This window comes from Mastigoproctus giganteus, chromosome 5, assembly GCF_048544385.1.
Source record: "Mastigoproctus giganteus isolate SK-2022 chromosome 5, ASM4854438v1, whole genome shotgun sequence".
Taxonomy (NCBI): domain Eukaryota; kingdom Metazoa; phylum Arthropoda; class Arachnida; order Uropygi; family Thelyphonidae; genus Mastigoproctus; species Mastigoproctus giganteus.
In genome coordinates, this window is record NC_143579.1 from 70,873,393 (window position 1) to 70,894,034 (window position 20,642).

Sequence of the window (20,642 nt, forward strand, 5' to 3'; positions counted from 1 at the left end):
TGGACCTAACACCGAACCCTGTGAGACTCCACTAATAACATTAGTCCAAGAAGAGCAGCACCCATTGATTACCACCCTCTGTCTTCTCCCACTTAACCATCCTTTTATCCATTGTAGCAACTTAACCTTAATACCATTCTGCTCCAATTTGTAAAATAGTCTTCCATGCGCAACAGTGTCAAAAGCTTTCCTGAAATCCAAATATATGATATCAAAATTATTTTTTGCATCCAGTTCCTTTGTAACCACATCATAACATCCTATCAAATTTGTCAGACAACACTTTCCCTTAACAAACCCATGCTGTGTCTGAATTATTGCTGCAGTCTTGTCTAGATGATCCTGCAATGCATCTTTAACCAGTGACTCCATTATTTTACCCGGAACAGAAGTTAAACTAACTGGTCTGTAATTATTCGTGTCACCCTTCGAACCTCCTTTGTGAATTGGGGATACATTTGCACATCTCCAGTCCGTGGGAACCTCCCCTGAATCCAAGGATGCTCTCATAATTATGGCTAAGGGTTTGCTTAGTTGCTTTGCCGCCTCCTTTAATATAACTGGATAGATCCCATCCGCCCCAGGTGCCTTTCTTATGTTTAACTTCAACAATTTCTCCTCCACTTTGCTCTCAGTTATTACAAAATCATTAAGTATCCTGCTACAATTTGATAACCTTCTGCCATTTTCAAACCTTAATAATTCCTCATGTGTGAATGTAAATGCAAAATACTCATTCAGTTTGTTTGCTATCTGAGCAGGGTCATCAATAGTCGAACCATCGATGTGGAGTGGACCAATCAGATTCATCCCCTTCCTTTTAGAGTTTATATAAGTAAAGAAATCCTTGCTGTTTTTCTTAGCATCTTTTGCCAAGGATTTCTCGTAATCTGCCTTCGCCTGCCTAACCTCCTTTGTCACCTGATTACAGACTAGCTTATATCTGCCATAGGCTTCTGAGTCGCTTGATAATTTATATGCATCCCATGCATTTTTCTTCTCTATTACGAGTCTCATTAGTTCATTAGATAACCATTTAGGCCTAAACCTTGAACAAAATTTCTTAATAGGTATGAAACTTTTAGTAGCTTCCACGATTAATTCCTTGAATGCTTCCCACTTAGAATTTTCTGTTGGTAACATCATCAGTTTATCCCACTGTACACAATTTAAAAACTGTCGGAGATCACTATACTCACCTTTACGGAAGCAAAAACCCTTTCCTTTACCCCTGATGGTAATTATATCTTTAAGTAAATCCCACATCAGTACATTGTGATCACTGCCACCTAGTGGTTCCTTTATCTGCAAATTCTTAATACACGAATGATCACTGCTGATAACCAGATCAAGAGTATTACTTTCTCTGGTTGCCTCTCGAACATGCTGCTGCAGAAAACAATCATCCAATAAATCCGCAAAAGTCTGACTAGTGTGTGAGTGACCAACCACAAGTTCCAGTCAATATCTGGGAAGTTAAAATCCCCCATTATAAGACATTCCGATTTACTAGCCCACTCTATTTCTCTGTACAATTGTTCATTGTACTCATTCGAGTCATTAGGCCTATAACACACTCCTACTCTTATTTTTGCTTTCGCAGTGCTTATGTCACACCAAACTGACTCAACAGTGCACTGTTCATCTATATCAATTGGATGCACTTCTTTTTATTTTATGTTTTTCTTAATTAACAGCATAACACCTCCTCCCTTTCTATCCTGTCTATCCTTTCTGTACATATTGTACTCCTCAAATTCCAGTTCAGCATTCCTTATATCTGTGTGACACCACGTCTCTGCTATCCCAACAATATCCGCCTTTGATGTCTTGACCAACACTTCAAATTCATCAAATTTATTTACTATACTTCTAGCATTGGTATACATGCAAGCATACATGCTCCTACTCCTATTCTTAGTTACCCTAACACATTCCATATACCCACCTATTTCAGGATGACTGCCATCCGTCCCTGAAACCCCCAACACCCCACACTCCAGGTCACTACTTATTCTAATAGAAGTTGTGCAAGAATCACCTCTGCCTACGGCTACTGTTAAACTATTAGTCCTTGTATCCCACCAAGCTAGCAGTTTTCCGACCCACCTAACACTGCCTCGATAGCATCAGCAAATATTCTTACACCCTTTCTATTTAAGTGTATCCCATCCCTATAGAAGCAGTCTCTCCTGTTAACAAGTACAGTCCAGGCTGAAAAAAATTCTACCCCTTGAGCCTTGCACATTCTTTCCAGGGCCGAATTGATCGACAAGGCTCTCATCATATACTCCCTTCTATCGTGTCTGGGCAGAATTGCAGACACTTTCAAATTCAACCCTAATTCTCGGCTTTTGTTCAACAGTGACCAGTACTTGTTAAGTAATTCTGCCGGTCTCCTACTCCTAATGTCATTAGTGCCAACGTATACAACTATATCACCTTTTGTGCCCTTAAAAGATGATATCCACTCTACAACGTCATCAACCTTTGCTCCTGGTAAACATACCCTGGTCCTGTTCCACCTATCCTTTTTACAAAGCATGTTTCCCATTTCCCTGACAACAGAGTCTCCAACAACTACTAGTTCCTGAGGGACCAGCGCATTCTGCCTTGGGGGTTGCCGCTGTGTTGCATGATGACCAAGTGCAAGCTCTGGCGTTGATGTGGGCAGCTGAGAGCCTGATGGGCCCCTCAATTTAGATCTTTCGATGGCATCCACCCTGTCCTTCAAACTCTCATATAGGCCCATAACAACGCTGAGTTGTCGCCTGATTTCCTTACACTCCTTACATCGCGTACACACAAAGACATCCCTCATGGCAATGTCATGTTCCGTTCCAGAGAGTTCGGCAAACATTTCACAAGTTGCACATTTTTTTAGGCTGTGATGCGTTGGAGAATCGTCCCCCTCAGTTCTCCCCCGAGTCACAGCACTCCTGCCACTTTGAGCCCGTTGCTTTGCTGCTCTAGTTTGGGGCATGATACTTTAAATTAATAAAATCAATAAATTAAATTAATTAAATGTCAATACTACGCTATCTAATAGAAACAGTGAAGCATAATACTCTATAAATTATACGTTAGAGCTACCTAACTACCTCAATTAAAAATTTGAATTCCCTACCACTATATACAAAAACAATGGCTGCAAGATTCGAACGAAATAACGGTTATTAATTATTACGTTTATCTAAATTAAAATAAAAATAACCAGCGTAACTATAACTATAAGACTACGTATTAAGTACAATATAAAATAACAATCTTGAGTAGTATCTAAAATTAGTGAATAGAATGGTGCTGAATTAATTTTGAGTGTTAATTCTTTTGTTAATTTGGTACCTAAACATTCCATTAACTCATTTTGGATAGTGGGGCTTAAATAAGTTACTGAACCAGATGGCTTACTAATAATTTGTTTTATTACGTCATCATAGTAGGGAAAGTAAATGGACTTGTGTTAAAAAATTGCCATCGTAATCTTCCGAAAATCCTTCCCGATGACTGCGAAATGCTAAAGAATTTTTAGCCAACATAAGCATTATCCAAATTAGCCGTTCTAGTACCATTTTCCAAAATGAGGATCTGTACCTTACCTGTTCCTCAAGATCTTTATCAATCGTTGCATTCTTTTGCCACATTTCATGTATAGCACATGCCTCGATATGATGTTGAGAAACACTGAGTTTTTATCTGAAAAGATAGATTTTTCCAATCCCGTAGTCTGGAATTCCACTGACTTTTAATATTTGAAAACAGCTGGCATGGTTGGCAATATGCAACAACTAAAATTCGTGAGTAGCACAGCCACAAATGAGGAACTGGACCATAACGTTGAAGTAGAATAATAGTACGTGTCACTAAAACTTCTATTTTGTTGTTCAGGATCCCTTATAAATGGTCCTTTAGGTCTCTGAGGTGAAAAACTCATAATGTTTCTTTTTGTTTCATCGGAAATGATGTCCAAGTATTCTCCAAGAACGCTTGAGGGAATAAATGGTGTAGTGCATTCAACACTAATTTCCGATGAAGGCATCTATGATTGTTGAATTATTTTCGTTTGATGACCCTGCTTGATTTAAATGATCCGCAGATATATTTATACCAGCAGCATTCTTTTCCACATTTTCTGATTCAGCACTGGTCTTTTCTTTACCTTTCTCTGGACATAATTCATTACTGTGTTTTGTAAAGAAATGATCTAATTTAGGTAATTTATTGACTGCTTGTTCTTTTGCTTTCTTCATTGTTCTTTTTTGAGCTCCACTCTTCCCCTTTTACTTTTCATCCATTTTTAACTAAAATTTTATTAATTTAATTTTAAACTTTATATTTTAACTACAAATAGAAATACAGGCAACCCCCGTATAACACGGTACTTCTACAACATGGTTTTGCTCTAACACCGTTTGAGAATTGCAGGAAATCTCGCATAACACGGTATTTTTGAGCTTTTGTGCTAGGAAAACCCTGCTATTATGTTAGATGTCATTTTCAACGTTTCCATTCCTTTTTGTGAATCCCTGCTGTCAACTCTCTAGTTGTTATCGCCTTCGTGATATTTTTCTAAAGCACATTTCTGGAGGTCACGACCATAAAACAAGCAGTTTCCAGTTTATTGGTCTTTTCTGTTAGTGAAATATATTATTAACAGGTAGTAAACTTGACCTTTTTGCATTTGCTATATTACTGATAGCTGAATTCTGTGGGTTTCACGTTATTATGGTGAAATGTGTTTACTCTTCCATCAAATATTCAATCATATAAAAAACATAAATACATTTTCAGAAACTCATTACTCCGTGTTGTGTTTGTTGCAATTTGCGCTTGCCATGGTGTTTGTTATTAATTGCGTATCATTTTTACTGTTTTGAATTTTACGGCAAAAAAAAAAAAAAAGTCAGCGAACAGAAACATCAATTAGTATGTACATATTGCAGTACATACAGTACTTGGTTGAAGTTTGTCCCCCCAAGCCTTAATTTTTAACCCTAACTTGAAAATTGACCCCCCCCCTCGGAAAAAACTAATCATTTCCATAATTTCTGCTCAATTTACAAAATTGAAACTCTCAATATACATAAACAGAAGTATATTCTTTGATTTCCTACCTTTAAATTACAGAAAAAAAAACTATTAATTCACTCAAAAACAGCAAAAATGTATGATCACATATCATTTTATGAAATTATGACTGCAAAAAACAGCGACCATTCCCTTTGATTATCTAACACGTTACTGAATTCATTTGAATTTGGCAGCGCCAAATTCAAATGAATTGCAGCGCTGCTGGCTAAAACAAATCAACACACACGGAGCTATAATTGACTGGTCAAGGTTACATCATTAGTGTTACCAAGGTGATCCAAGGAGAAAATAAAAATGTAAGAAACTTCCTTGGAAAACAAACAGTTGAGCATCATTACTTTCAAACAACATTTTGCATTATTGCTGTTACAACATTTTGCTTTACTGCCTTTCGTAATTGTTGTACGAAAGAATTGCAACGAATTTCTTTTGAAAAACAAAAATATCCTTTCCTTTCTTCAATATGTATTGTATCTCTAACAAAAAATCAAGGAAATTTATTTATTGGAAGCCACAGTAGAAAAAACGGAAAAAAAAAACTGTCGTAAAACTGATAATACAATCCACATTTGATAAAAAAAAAAAAAAAACACACATTGCTTTACTGTAATTGTTTTAGGGAACAATACTTTGCATTTTTACATTCTAACACTATTTTGCATTTTTACTTTCTAACAATATTTTGCATTTTTACTTTCTAACAATATTTTGCATTTTTACTTTCTAACAATATTTTGCATTTTTACTTTCTAACAATATTTTGCATTATAGCTCTAAGTCAGCTTCATTGTAGGATGCTGAAGTTCTAATAAGTCCGATTTTGGTCCGGTTTGCATTTGATAAAAAAAACCACTTTGCTTTACTGTAATTGTTTTAGGGAACAATATTTTGCATCATAGCTCTAAGTGAGCTTCATCCCAGGATGCGGAAGTACTAATAAGTCAGATTTTGGTCCAGTGTACATTTGATAAAAAATCACTTTGCTTTACTGTAATTTTTTAGGGAACAATATTTTGCAATAATCCCTCTGGAAATATTAGCAAGTGAACTGCATTATAAATTTCAAACATCGCTGTATAGCTTATCCTTGAATGCAAACGATTATGGTTACTTTCTTTTGAGTGACCGCATGTTTTTGCCTTGTACAGATGTTTTATTGTGGATACTTCCTTCCAGTAAAATCATTAGTAGTAGTCCTTTATTGTACCTAAAGTAATTTGTTATGTTGGGGGAAACGGTTTTTGCTCCTAATTGATGTAGCACTTTCGAATTTTCCCAACATCAATTATCTGAACACAATGTAAATTAGAAGGACAGTAAAAGAGTTGATAATTGGTGCCATTGGTGGGCAGCTTCCGACGAACAAATTTTCTGTTTATACCCCGGGATGACCACATGGTTAGAGGAGATCCCAAGACAGAGAGAATACAAGAAACTGCACCACACTTAGCAGTCACCGGCTTGATTGTGTGAAATTGCACATCTGCCAAAAACCACAGTAAAACAAAAGAAGAGATAGGGATAAATCTATTTTTCAGTTGTTGTTGTTATTTGGTTTTTAGGAGCATTAGCAACTAAGGCCATATTGCTCCGAGGATATGCGGTGGTCATTCCCTGACCTTTCCGCATCCTCCGTATTTGGTAGTCATGGGATCGAATCCTGGTCTAATCAAGAAGCATGTGCTATGCACTGCGGCTCCTGCCCACCTGGCTACAGAGGCACCTATTTTTTCGGTGGGGTATATCTTTTTATTGTAGCTCAGAACAGCATATGACCGTGGATGGTGAATTTATATGGCTTGTGTACTAAAACAGAATTTCTCCTTTTGTGATAACATCAAAGCATACCAAGGAAATAATTTCTAACAATACTTTTTTCAGCAGCCCATTAGCCATAATCCGTTAGTTTTGTATTATTCAAAAAAATATTGCAGTTTTGTGAAGAATACACATTTCAAGAAACAAACCATTATTCATAGCGGATGATTTTTTTCTCTTCTTTTGCACACAAGTTTTCGAAGTTTATAATGCAGCTATAAATAGAAATATTTTCTTGAAATTTCATTAGAAGATCAAATCCAGGAAACTGCTGTTCCGATATTGTTCCCTAAAAACAATTACAATAGAGCAAACTTTTTTTTTATCAAGTGCGCATTGCCGTGTTATCAGTTTTACACCAGTTTTTCCCATTTTCAGTGTGGCTTCCAATAGATGAATTTCCTTTATTTTCTGTTTGTAGGTGCAATACACATTGAAGAAAGGAAATATGATCTTTTCGCCTTTCAGAAACAATTGTTGCTACTGTTTTACTTTATTGCTTCTTATGTCAACTAACAGTAGCTTGCATTTGTCTTTTTTTTTTTTTTTTCTTTTTTTTTTGCCTTCTCGATATAGCTGTATGGAGAACTGACGCAATGGCTCTCACGCTCCAGTCATAAACAACTCCTCTCTCAGCAGCAACAAACGAATCAAGTATCGTGTTTCATAATCCCTAGGCTAATTAGGGAGGGGGTTAGAAAAATAACTCAAAAAGGCCTAAAAAAATGCATACTTGATGTCACATATTTGTCGTTTGTGTGAAACTGAATAAAAATTTCTGAAAATTGAACAAGAAAACAGTTCTGGCTCCAGCTATAGCGAGTTAGATAGAATAACATTATAGAATTTACTTGCTTGAACCCAGTTGGGGTTCAGCAAGTAAATTCATTTTGTTAACTGGAAAATATACTTAAGATTTTCACGTATCATTTAAAGCGGGGGTCCACTGTATTTTGTTGGAAAATCCCTGGGTTAGGTTCTGTGCCATTGAACTTGTGCTTGTTTGAGACCATAAAAAATAATTGTGACTTCGAGGAGTGCAGTTCGTGACTTTTAAAGAGAGCAGAGAAGGTACACGAAATCTAGATGCTGCAGAAGAGATTGTGCTTAGCAAGAAGAAAATTAAATGAACGTACATTATCTGACATATAAGTATCACAGTTTGTAAGGTAAGACGTTTGTTCAGTTATTACTATTTAAGTTACTATAGTACTATTATAAAAATATAGTTAAAATTTTAAGTTACTATAGTACTACTATAAAAATATAGTTAAAATTTTAAGTTACTATAGTACTATTATAAAAATATAGTTAAAATTTTAAGTTACTACAGTACTATTATAAAAATATAGTTAAAATATTAAGTTATTACTACTATAAAAATTAAGTTTCCGATAGTTAAAAACAGTGTATTTTTGTTAGCTTTTGGAACATAACCCCCTTTTTATACTGGTTCTTAGTCCCATATAACATGGTTTTGCATTACACAAGATTTTGTAGGAACCAAACTACTTTGTTATACGAGGGTTACCTGTAATAAACAAATGCATTTTTGTATGTCAATTGCTGTTTTGATAATGACTTGAACAAGCTTGAATTGAAATTAATCAACTAACAACTTTTGACCACCGTATATGGCTAAATGTTTGTATACATCGTGCCTGTCCCCGTCTTCCTGTCAAGTTTGGGAATCCTGAACACCATACGATATGACACATACTCAGAGTAACCGAATGGGTGTCTGATCACTATACAAAGTTGTATTTGTAAAAGTAAAATAAAGGCTACCGCCGCCTGGGTTTGTTATGTTTTGGTGATAAGATATAAGAATTCCTTCCTTATTCTAGATGTATCACATTGTTGAAGAGCTCAGTGAGAAAAATATTTTTGCATGTTACATCTGTCTATAGGCCCTAGCATAGTAGGGGCAGCCCCTACTTGCATCTGTTTATGGATCCTGGTGAAGTAGGGCCCCTAGGCTTTGCCTACTTTTGCTATACGGTAGCTATGCCCCTGGCTGGACTCAATGTCTCAAGACATGTAGACTTCAGTTTCATCTTCAAAAGCTTCACTTCAGCACATTCTCTGCTGCTATATTCTCCAATATAAGTTGAGGAGGACATGGAATCGGCAGGTTATCTTTGTGTGGGATTGATCTAATGGCAGATGGAATAATGCCCTTCTTACTCTTTGTACTATATCCCCCTATAGTAACTAAGCAAAAGTACAGTCATCACAGTGGTTTGTGTAGTCTCCCACCAAATTATGGGAATTGCAAATGGCATAGCCTTCTTTTTACCATTTTATTGCAATCTCAATGCTTCAACAAAGGTTCAGCAAACTTTATGTGAAGCCCATTGTTTATATTAGTCACTGAGTTTCACTCCAAAATAAACACAATACACATTTTTTTTTATATATAAATTCTGTAATATCATGTTTTTGAGGACTACATAACTTCCACGAATATAACAAAATAAGTTTGGACTGTTCAAACACTTGCACAAAGATTTTTTACTCACTTTTCAGCATGAATTTGCCATAATAACCTCAAAAATAAACTGAGCTCAGACTCATAAACACTGTTGCATGGAGTTCTCAAGGTCAAGAAACAAATGACTGAAGGCAGTGTTGCCAACATGTGAAGATTTAGTTTACAAGTTCTCAGCATTTACTCCTAAAGAACTTAATACATTCAATAATAAAACTCATGACATCAACTTAAGTGATTTGTGTAAAAAAATGGCAGTGATAAAAAAACAAATAAAATTTCTGAAATCAGTGTAAAAAACTGAGTTAAAAACAGCTATTAGTTTTCAAATACCACAAATTATGCAGAGTGGCATTATCATTAAATACTGCTGAAATAAGGAAAAAATATAAACAGAAAAATTCACTGATCTTATTATTACTAATAAAATTTCAAGGTTAATTTAACAGTATTACATAAATTAGCATGTAATACTAAAGGAAACATGAAAATAATTCTAAAATAGAATAAAATAGCAAAATAATACATAAAATAGTGCACTTCCTAACGCTTTGAATAACATAACACGAGGAATAATAAAATAAAACAACATTTAAGAGCCAAAATGAATAAGGGCTGAAATCCTTCTGTTCGTAATCCTCATGCCCTAAAAACAAGGTTTGCTATTTCAGAGTCATGTGCCAAAAATTTTTTTATCAGTCTGTGAGAAACCCTTCATCAATCTTGGTATTACTCAAATGCTCTTCAAGTTTTGCAAAATTTTTGCAAAGCAAAGGGAGAAAATATTAATTTAAACAAGACTTTTATGAATAAACTGAGAACATTTCATTTCTGCGCATCTGCATATTGCTCATTCATTCCTTCAATCAGTGTATGGCAACAAACATGCTCCAAGTGCTTCAGCTGCAATTCTTCATTTTGAAAATCACCAGTGTGACCAATTTTATCCTCATTTATGGGTCTGCTGTGTAAAACAAATATCTCAAAACATACATGATATATCCATCTAAAAGAAACTGAATCCAGTTATCAATTATTAGAGGAACAAAAAAATAAAAGTAAACAATATTTATTTACAGATCCAAATTGATGGGAGTTATATATTTAGAAATATATAACTCCCATTAATAATAGTGAATAACAATGAATTAATAAGTTCTGAAAATATTCATTTTCAGAACTTATTAATTCACTGCACAGAAAAAAAAAAAAAAGCTAAAGGAAGAATTCAAGAATAAATGTAGTATTGCTACGGATTACTAAAGAATTCTGTAAAATGACAAATACACAAATGTAACTATAAATATGATACAATTCAGAAAGGTAATAAAAGAATGGAAAATGGACTAAGCTCAACAGTGAGAATGAAAGCAGTGAACACAGCAGCAGAAACAAGACAATGATATGACATCTTTATTCAAACAATTCCAATGTAACCATTACATAAAATGTCAAATTTTTTACTAATATACATACATTTCCTTCAATTAGTCCTTCAATACCCTCGTGAATACCATAAGCAATATCCCCTCGGAAAAGGCAGTTCCTGACAAATGACCTTACAGTTGCATTCATTCCACAACATGGTGCTCCGATATGCATTACAGCCAAAGTATAACCACCCTAAAATATATTAAAAATATGGTTTTAATTATATTCAGTTGTTTAGCATATGATTAAAAGCAAATTATCTATGCAGTGCATACAAACAAACACACATACAGAATTTTTCGATAATAGCATGCATTTGTATTGGGAACAAACTAGTTATTCATCTCATATGATATATAATTCATTTACGTTAGTGGAGATTAACATTTTTTCATCAGCTCAAGTGTTCAGAAATTGTTACTTTATGACTTAAAATCTAGAAATATTAAGGCATATTAATATTATTAATATAGAAATATTAAGGCATATTAATATTATTAATACAGAAATGTTAATAATTATAACCAGGACTAGACAAATAGTTACTATGATGACTAGGAAATCTGACACTTGAAGACTTGTATTTCATTCAGCCTCTTGGTATAGTGATTGAGCCAATGAATTTTTTTTTTTTTTTCCACAATTGCAGTGGATTGGCATAACTGATCCTTATTAAGAACATTAAACTACCAACATTACTTTGCAGAACAAATCTTATTGATTGAAAGAACCAAACAAAGAATAATGGCCAACCAATCACATCCAACTTTTGTCAGGATAGAGCAAAAATTTTTTACTTAGAGAGCATTTTGTAATTAGTTTCTTACTCAATATCTATATAACACACTTTATCCTATTAGCATTAATAAAGGCTGAACAATACAAAGAAGCAAACTTAGCGAGAAAGGGAGAGAATCTGAGAGACATCGTGTGTCCCAGATTCTTCCCCTTTCCAACTGCCAATCTAAAGAATCTAGAGAGAAGAGAAGAGTAGGAAAAAAATACAGTTTAATTATACTAAAAAAATTGAATATTTTAATGTTCTTAATTCAAATAACTTACAATTCCATGTCCACTTTCATCAAATACACCTTTAGGGGGCTTAAGCCTTGTCAACATCTTGTATGTCAATAAGTTTCGTTCAAAACTCCTAAAGGGAAAAATTATAATTATAAAAATATTCACCTTTTCTATGTAATTCATAGACCACTGGAATGCAACTAACTACAGTGTACAAATCCATCTGTATAACATCAAGAGATGACTACAGAATGCATACATCTTTTAATATGGATCTTCAAAACAGAAGCCTAGTGGTTCACCTTATGCTAGGAAATAGTGATAAGTTTGATCACCCACAAAAAAACACAAACTTCACCCTTTCTAGTTTTTTTGCACCTCTTAATAAATTTCTGCACTCTTTACACCTGACAAGAAACAGGATACAGAGAAACTTTCTCCACACTTTTTTTTTTTTTTTCAAACTCTGAAGTCTTATAAAACCACTAATCTATAAGATGGTTATGTCCGATGTGAAACACTGGATTTATATAAAATTAAAAGTAATCATTAGAAGACTGATTAGGAATCAGGCTGTTGGATAAAAAGAGAAACGCATGGATTAGGCAGCAAATACAAGTAAAGGACATTCTTATCAAAATAAAGAACTGAAATGGACTTGGCCAGGACACATAGCTCGAAGACATGATGAGAGATGGACTAAGAAAATAATAGAATGGTACCAACAGGAGCTAAAAGAAAATCTGGAAAACAATAATGGAGACGGACAGATGAAATTCAAGAGTTTGTGAGCAGTAAACGGATGGCCAATGCAGAAAACAGAAGGAACTGGAAAGATGCTGGAGAGGCTTTCATCCTGTAGTGGATTGATAAAAGCTGTTGATGATGATCCTGCAACCATTCTTCCTCAGTTTGAATTTATGCCCCCTCGTGTCTGTAGTCTAAGTAAGAAAGACGATTCAATCAGTTTATGCAATCCACTCAAAGACTTGAACACCAATCAGATCTCATCGCAGGTGTCTAGTCTCCAGACATTGAAATTTATACAACTGAAGCCTTTTCTGATAAGAGCACTTTTTTATTCCCCTGACTAATTTTGTTGCTCTTCTCTGCACTCACTACAAAAGATCTACATCTTAACATAAATGAGGATTTCAGACCTATACACAGTACTCAAACTGTGGCCGAACCATTGCTTTGTATAATGGGATAATCACCTCCTTTTACCTACTGGCAATAACATTTGCATTAGTAGAGGTATATGATGCAAGGAAGCAAGCTTATACAGCATCAGCAAAAAAAAAAAAAAAAAAAAAACCTTCTCATTTCACCCATCCACTTGCTCCAAAACTTTATGTAGTTCTTCCTTGAATTTATTTAAGCTATCAACTTCCACAATGACAGATGCAAGTTTGTTCCACCAATCAACTACCTGCTTGCTAAAGGCAAATTTCTGCAGAGCTATTCTGCAACTGTCTTTCCTCAATTTTAATTTATGACCCCCTCAGGTTCGTAATCCCACTAGTCTGAGTGTTTTTAACAGTAATCTCCAATTAACATATCAAAATTTGGTATATTAATCTGGGATTACTACTACCCTTATTAAGTACCTTGCATTTGTCAATGTTAGACTTCAACTAGCTTAATACATCTAGATCTTGTTGAAGTAGCCTATCCTGATTACTGTCAATATCATTAATAAATACTGAAAACAACAATGGACCCAGCAGTGAACCCTGGATGATCCACTAATGACATTTTTTCACAAAAGGCAGGGCACCTTTATAACTACTCTCTGTCTTCGTCTGTAATGCTAGAATAACATACCAATTGGATGGTACCACACTCAAGGTGGTGGAGAATGAAAAAGGACTATGAGTAACTGTTTAGTCCAATATGAAGTTCTTCAATCAGTGTACATAAGCCACTAGGGCAACTAATGGGATTCTGTCAATGATATATAGCAATTTTTCCCTCTGGTATCAGGAAATTGTTCTCTGTATTAGGAAATAATTGTCCTTTGTATCAGGAAATGTTTAGGATGCATGTTGAGTACTCTTACCAAGTTCTGTAAATTGCATCATCTGAAAACTAGGTACCTGATAGGGGGAGACCTGATTGAAGCATTTAAGGTTGAAGTGTTTAATGGGCTAAGTAACTAAATGTTAGAATCATCTTTACTCTTTCTCAGATGACATGCAGAAAAGGATATAAAATTAAATTAGAATAGTTGCATATAGAAGTGAAGAATTTCTTTTAGTCAGAGAGTATTTGATTGTTAGAACAAACTTCCATTTGAAGGTATGAAAGTGGATGGGTTGAATAAATTTAAAGGAGGACTGGACAAATTATTATAAGGTCCAACAATGGGCAAATGATATGGTAATTTTTTTTTTTTTTTTTTTGGCTGATGCTATATAAGCTTGCTTCCCTATATCATTTTTCTACTACTAATACTAATATAATCATGTTATAAAAACAAGAGAGCATCAGACATGTCTTTATCCACTTACAAAGGTAAGTGAAAGAAAGCATTACCTTGATTTATCTGGAAAATTTATAATATTAGTTAATATCAATTTATGAATGAACCAACTGAACCACGTAAAGTACAGGAAGATTTTAGTTTAATTTAGAAAATTTGAAATATTAATTAAAGTTAACCTTTTAAATGAAAGGAGGCACCATATATTAAATGAAAGAGAGCTTTAAACTAATTTTTAATTCACAGTAAATATTCCGGCCAATTAAAAGAAGCCCATCTATAAGAAACCAAATAAATATGGGTAATCACTGCAGCTCTCAAAAACTTTCAATGCTGAGTAAACAAAAGAAAATTTGTGATATTAACTAATGTCAATGATATGTCAATTTTTCACAAGCTATAAATGAAAGACGGCTTCCATCCCCTCCTCCCACTGACTGACCATAAATTAAATGAAAAAAGCTTTGATTTGGAAGATGACTCGTGTTAGATATTTGAATACAACAGTCAAATCTGCAACTTGTCTAACTAATAATTCAAATTTTCTAAGGTAAAAAAAAAAAAATAATGCTTTAAATCAATGTGTTTGGAAAGGATCGATTTGAAAATGATTGCCCTTGCAATAACATCATCAGGTATTGCTGACACTCTATCAGGAGGAATGGCACTAATGATATTAAGAGTAGGAGACTGGCGGAATTACTTAACAAGTACAGGTGACTGTTGAAAAAAAGCTGTGAATTAGGGTTGAATTTGAAAGTGTCTGCAATTCTGCCCAGACACGATAGGAGGGAGTATATGATGAGAGCCCTGTCGATCAATTCGGCCCTGGAAAGATTGTGCAAGGCTCAAGGGGTAGAATTGTTTTCAGCCTGGACTGTACTTGTTAACAGGAGAGACTGTTTCTACAGGGATGGGATACACTTAAATAGAAAGGGTGCAACAATGTTTGCTGATCCTATCGAGGCAGTGTTAGGTGGGTCGGAAAACTGCTAGGTTGGAGGGGATACAAGGACTAATAGATTAACAGTAGCCACTGGCAGAGGTGAAACTGATTCTTGCACTGCTTCTATTGGAATGAGCCGCAGCCTGGAAAATAAGATGCAGGATATTTCAGAGACTGCTGGGAATCATTGGAGTACAAGTAAACACATGGGTTGTGTTAGGGTAGCTAAGAAAAAGAACAGGTGCATGTATACTTGCGGTATTGCTCAAAACATCAAAAGCAGATATTGTGGGGATTTCAGAGACGTGGTGTCACACAGATATAAGGAATGCAGAACTAGAATTTGGGGAGTACAATGTCTACAGAAAGGATAGACAAGATAGGAAGGGAGGAGGGGTTATGCTATTAGTTAAGAAATACATAAAATCCAGGGAAGTAAAGCCAGTCAACATCGCTGGACAGTGCAGTGTCGAGTCAGTTTGGTGTGACATAAGCATTGGGAGATCAAAATTGAGAGTAGGAGTGTGATATAGGACTAATGACTCTGATGAGTATAATAAGAAACTGTACAGGGAAATAGAGTTGGCCAGTAAATCAGAGTGTCTTATAATGGGGGATTTTAATTTCCTAGATATTGACTGGAATTTGGGGGCTGGTCACTCACACACTAGCAAGGCTTTTGTGGATTTATTGGATGATTGTTTCCTACATCAGCATGTTCGGGAGGCAACTAGAGGGAATAATACTCTTGATTTGATTATCAGTAGTGATTCTTCATGCATTAAGAATCTGCAGGTAAATAAACCACTAGGTGGCAGTGATCACAGTGTGCTGAAGTGGGATTTACTCAAAGAGGTAACTACCATTAGGGGTAAAGGGAAGGGTTATTGCTTCCGTAAAGGCGACTACGATGGACTGAGACAGTATTTAAATTCTATACAGTGGGACCAACTGATGATGTTACCAACAGCAAATTCAGAATGGAAAGCATTCAAAGAACTTATCTTGGAAGCTACTAGGCTTTACATACCAACTAAGAAATATTGTTCAAGGTTTAGGCCTAAGTGGATGTCAGATGAACTAATGAGACATATGGCAGAGACGAAAAATGGATGGGATACATACAAATTAACACGTGACACAGAAGCCTATGATGGATACAAGTTGATCTGTAACCAAGTTACAAAGGAGGTTAGGCAGGGGAAGGCAGATTACGAGAAATCTTTGGCAAGGGATGCAAAGAAAAACAGCAAAGAATTCTTTACTTATGTAAACTCTAGAAGGAAGGGGATGAATCAGATTGGTCCACTTGATATCGATGGGTCAACTGTTGATGATCCTGCTCAGGTAGCTAACAAACTAAATGAATATTTTGCATCGACATTCACACATGAGGAGTTATTCAGCGAGGGGAATGCCAGAGGTATATTCAACTCTGGCAGTAAGCTAGAGAATCTTGTAATAACTGAGAGTAAAGTGGAGAAGAAAATTGTTGAAGATAAACACAAGAAAGGCACCTGGAGTGGATGGGATCTATCCAGTTATATTAAAGGAGGCAGCAAAGGAAGTAAGCAAACCCTTAGCCATAATTATGAGAGCTTCCTTGGACTCATGGGAAGTACCCATGGACTGGAGATGTGCAAATGTGACCCCAATACACAAAGGAGGATCAAAGGGGCGACACAAGTAATTATAGACCTGTTAGTTTAACTTATGTTCCCGGAAAATTAATGGAGGCACTGGTTAAAGAAGCACTGCAGGATCATCTAGACAAGACTTCAGTTATAGCTCAGACACAGCATGGTTTTGTTAAGGGGAAGTCTTGCCTGACCAATTTGATTGGATACTATGATGCAGTCACAAAAGAACTGGATGCAGGGAATAACTTTGATATTATATACTTGGATCTTAGAAAGGCTTTTGATACTGTTGCACATGGAAGACTGCTGCACAAATTGGAGCAGTGTGGCATTGGAGGCAAATTGCTGCTATGGATAAAGGGGTGGTTGAGGGGGAGAAGAGGGGGCAGAGGGGGGGCAGAGAGTGGTAATCAATGGACACTGCTCATCGCGGACTAATATTATTAGTGGAGTCCCTCAGGGTTCAGTATTGGGTCCATTATTGTTTTCTGTATTTATAAATGATACTGATGATGGTATATCAAGCTTAATGTCGAAGTTTGCAGATGATACGAAGGTTGGCAGGGTTGTCAAGGCCACTACTGACACTATGCTACTGCAACAGGATCTGGAAAGGTTGAGCAGATGGGCTGAGAGGTGGCAAATGAAGTTTAACATTGACAAATGTAAAGTACTACATATGGGAAACAGCAACCCCAGAGCAACGTATCAACTCTGTAGTACTACACTGACAGTGGTAGAGAATGAAAGGGACCTGGGGGTGGTTGTGCAGGCAGATATGAAGTTCTCTGAGCAATGTAGACGGGCTGCAAGAGTAGCTCATGGTGTATTGTCAATGATATATAGGAATTTTTCTAGCAGGGATAAGGAGGTGATTATTCCCTTGTATAAGGCAATGGTCAGGCCACACCTAGAGTACTGTATACAGGTCTGGAGGCCTCATTTCCAGAAGGATGTAGAACTGCTGGAACGAGTACAGAGAAGGGCAACAAGATTAGTGAATGGAACAAAGGGGTGCTCTTACGAAGAAAGGCTTAAGTTTTGCAAATTACAGTGTCTGGAGACTAGGCACCAGCGAGGTGATCTGATAGAGGTGTATAAAGCCTTGAATGGTTTGAGCATGCTCATTGCTGATGGGATTCTTCCTCTTGCTCAGAATAATCACCTGAGAGGTCATAAATTCCAATTGAGGAAAGACAGATGTAGGATAGATGTGAGGAAATTTGCCTTTAGCCAGCGGGTGGTTGGTTGGTGGAACAGACGACTTCCATCCCTTGTCGTGGAAGTTTATAGCCTAAATAAGTTTAAGGCTGAGCTGGACAGGTGTTTCGAACGAACAGAGGGGTGAAGTATAAGTGGTTATTTTTTATTTATTTATTTATATATATATATTTTTTTTTTTTTTTTTTTGGCTGATGCTGCATAAGCTTGCTTTCTTGCATCAAATGCCTCTACTAATGCTAATGTTAAGAACAGTCACTTATTCTTCAAGTTGCCTTTAAATGTGGAATGTAAACAAAACCACCCAGAAGACAGTTCAAACTTAATATTTCCATCTCCTTAAAAGAAATCAACAGCTGAACTCTCCCCCTGCTCTGCATTCACACACTTCACTTTACCTTACCAACTAGCAGTGATACATCCAATTCTTTTTTATGGCTAATTCCTTGTGGGTGCATTTCTAAGACCCACATTCTGCCAAAAAAGTCTTCCACAATTGCTAGAAAGCATAATGTGAAAGTCTTTCACAAGCAACAAGAAGGTAAAGATCCTGAAGATCCTTCTACACTAAAACCTCAGGATGTCGTCTACCACCAATTCTGTCAAGGTACTAAATCCTACATAGGACAGACATACCAGAAAATTAAATCCCAGCTAAAGGAGCACTGTTCCTGCCATAAGTTAGCCAACACAGTTGCAAGTGATGTTTCCATTCAATCTATTCCAGGCTTCTCCTTCAATCTGACCCAACCTGAAGTCCTGGCTAAAAGAGCACACAGACAGGTGAGAATTTTTTGAATCACACCATATACAGAACAATCCTAATAATGTAAACAGAAACAGTCTGAGAATAACAATTCTGCCCTCTCCCACTGTCTGACCATATTTTCAAACAATTGATTTGCCAAACCTTACCCTCTCTTACAGCAACCTCATTAGTGCCATAGTCTCTCAGCACCCGTTACTGACTTTGGTAGGTTGTCATGCACTGCTGCAAAACATCTCTCGAACAATGAGCAATCCCTAATCAATAAAATAAACCACCTCTCCTATGACATGTGCATTCAATTTCTCCATGTGGGTGGGCTTCCCAGGCAGCATTAGAATCTTTCTTTATTCTTTTTCAGGTGATCTCAAAGTAGCTAACCATATATTTAAAAAAGTATTTAATAATCCCACTTAGAAGGGTCTTGTGAGAGAGAGGGGGAAGGGTGAGAGAGTGAGTGGGGGAAGACACTTCTGATAACTACTATGTACTTGTATACATTTACCCTTCTATCCAATTAAATCATTCTCCCATGTATATATATTTACAGACACAAAATGTCTTTTTATTTAATCCCATAACACAGTGAAGTTTGTTTGTCTTGTTATTAATTACCAGCCTGCAGACAACACGACCTTTGTATAGAAAATGCAAGATGAACAGTTTAAATCATACTGGCCACAAAACATGAGAGTATGCAAAAGGCTAATGCTAATTTCACAAAGAATGCATAACATGTAAGAATATTATGTTGATATGTTGTTTAGTGGCACAAGGAGTAAGAATATTATAGTGACAATTAAATTCTGAGATCAACACGAGTTTCAGAATAGGCTCCTCCTCCTCAAACAGTACCAAATCACGGCTCTTCCTCTCCTCTCTTTCTAACTTTCTTCACTGGTATTACAGGAATGGGTAGAGTTGATAAAATATGGTTAATAACCACCTTTAATAGTTCACTTCCTTTATTCAATATGTACACCTAATTCTGTTTTTACACGATAGATACGTTCCTGAAAAATACGTGTAAAAAAAATTCGTGTAAAAAAAGACATTGTATTTATGGAAGAAAAGAAGATTGGTTCCGGATCTAAAAAAATCAGTAAAAATAATTAAAAAAAAAACACATAAAATATTCGTTTTAAGCTTATTATTTTATTTCAACAAAATACACATGTAATAATATGTAATTAAAATGTACTAAAATAAATTTGTATGCATATGAAATGAAAAAAAATTCTTCATGAACAAAAAAAATCTGTTTTACATATAACAAGATTTTATTCATTTTCCACTTTCTGATAATAAACGGCGCATACGTTTGCGTACGACTGGAATATCACTGCCATCACTAGAAATGTTGTGGACATCGTCTTCTTCCTCTATTAATGAAATTCTTTCTGTGATCTCTTCAGCAAAATCAGCACGAATCTCCTCTGGTGCTGATGTTTCACCGGTTTTACGAACGAATTCAGTTATTAATCGTTGTGTTCGTGTTTTGGTTAGTCCGTTATATAATTCTCTGTAAGAGGCTGTCAACAACTTCAGTTCGCGTTGAAACTTCCCAGCGCGTTCCTCATTAGGGTCATGTTTGACAAAATGATTACCTAATTTTCTAGCCAGTTCCAGACCTTCTTTTATTAAATCTGCATTTAGAACAGGATCATTTTCTTCATTATCACTACGTTCTGTGGGATAAGGAGTCCCAAGGACAACCTCTAATATTTCATCTT

At 35.8% G+C, this 20,642-nt stretch overlaps 1 protein-coding gene across 4 annotated transcripts in view; it reads right to left on the reverse strand.

Moving 5' to 3' along the window:
• The window catches only part of LOC150085475 (ATP-dependent 6-phosphofructokinase-like), a 499,449-nt gene that overhangs the window by 206,298 nt on the left and 272,509 nt on the right, over nucleotides 1-20,642 (reverse strand). For all 4 annotated transcript variants that reach the window (XM_090374056.1, XM_090374057.1, XM_090374058.1 and 1 more), the window contains 2 exons: nucleotides 11,894-11,981; nucleotides 10,877-11,023 (listed from right to left, as the gene is read on the reverse strand). In XM_090374056.1, the coding sequence (XP_090230182.1) occupies nucleotides 10,877-11,023; nucleotides 11,894-11,981 (235 nt within the window). The remainder of the gene's footprint in view (nucleotides 1-10,876; nucleotides 11,024-11,893; nucleotides 11,982-20,642) is intronic.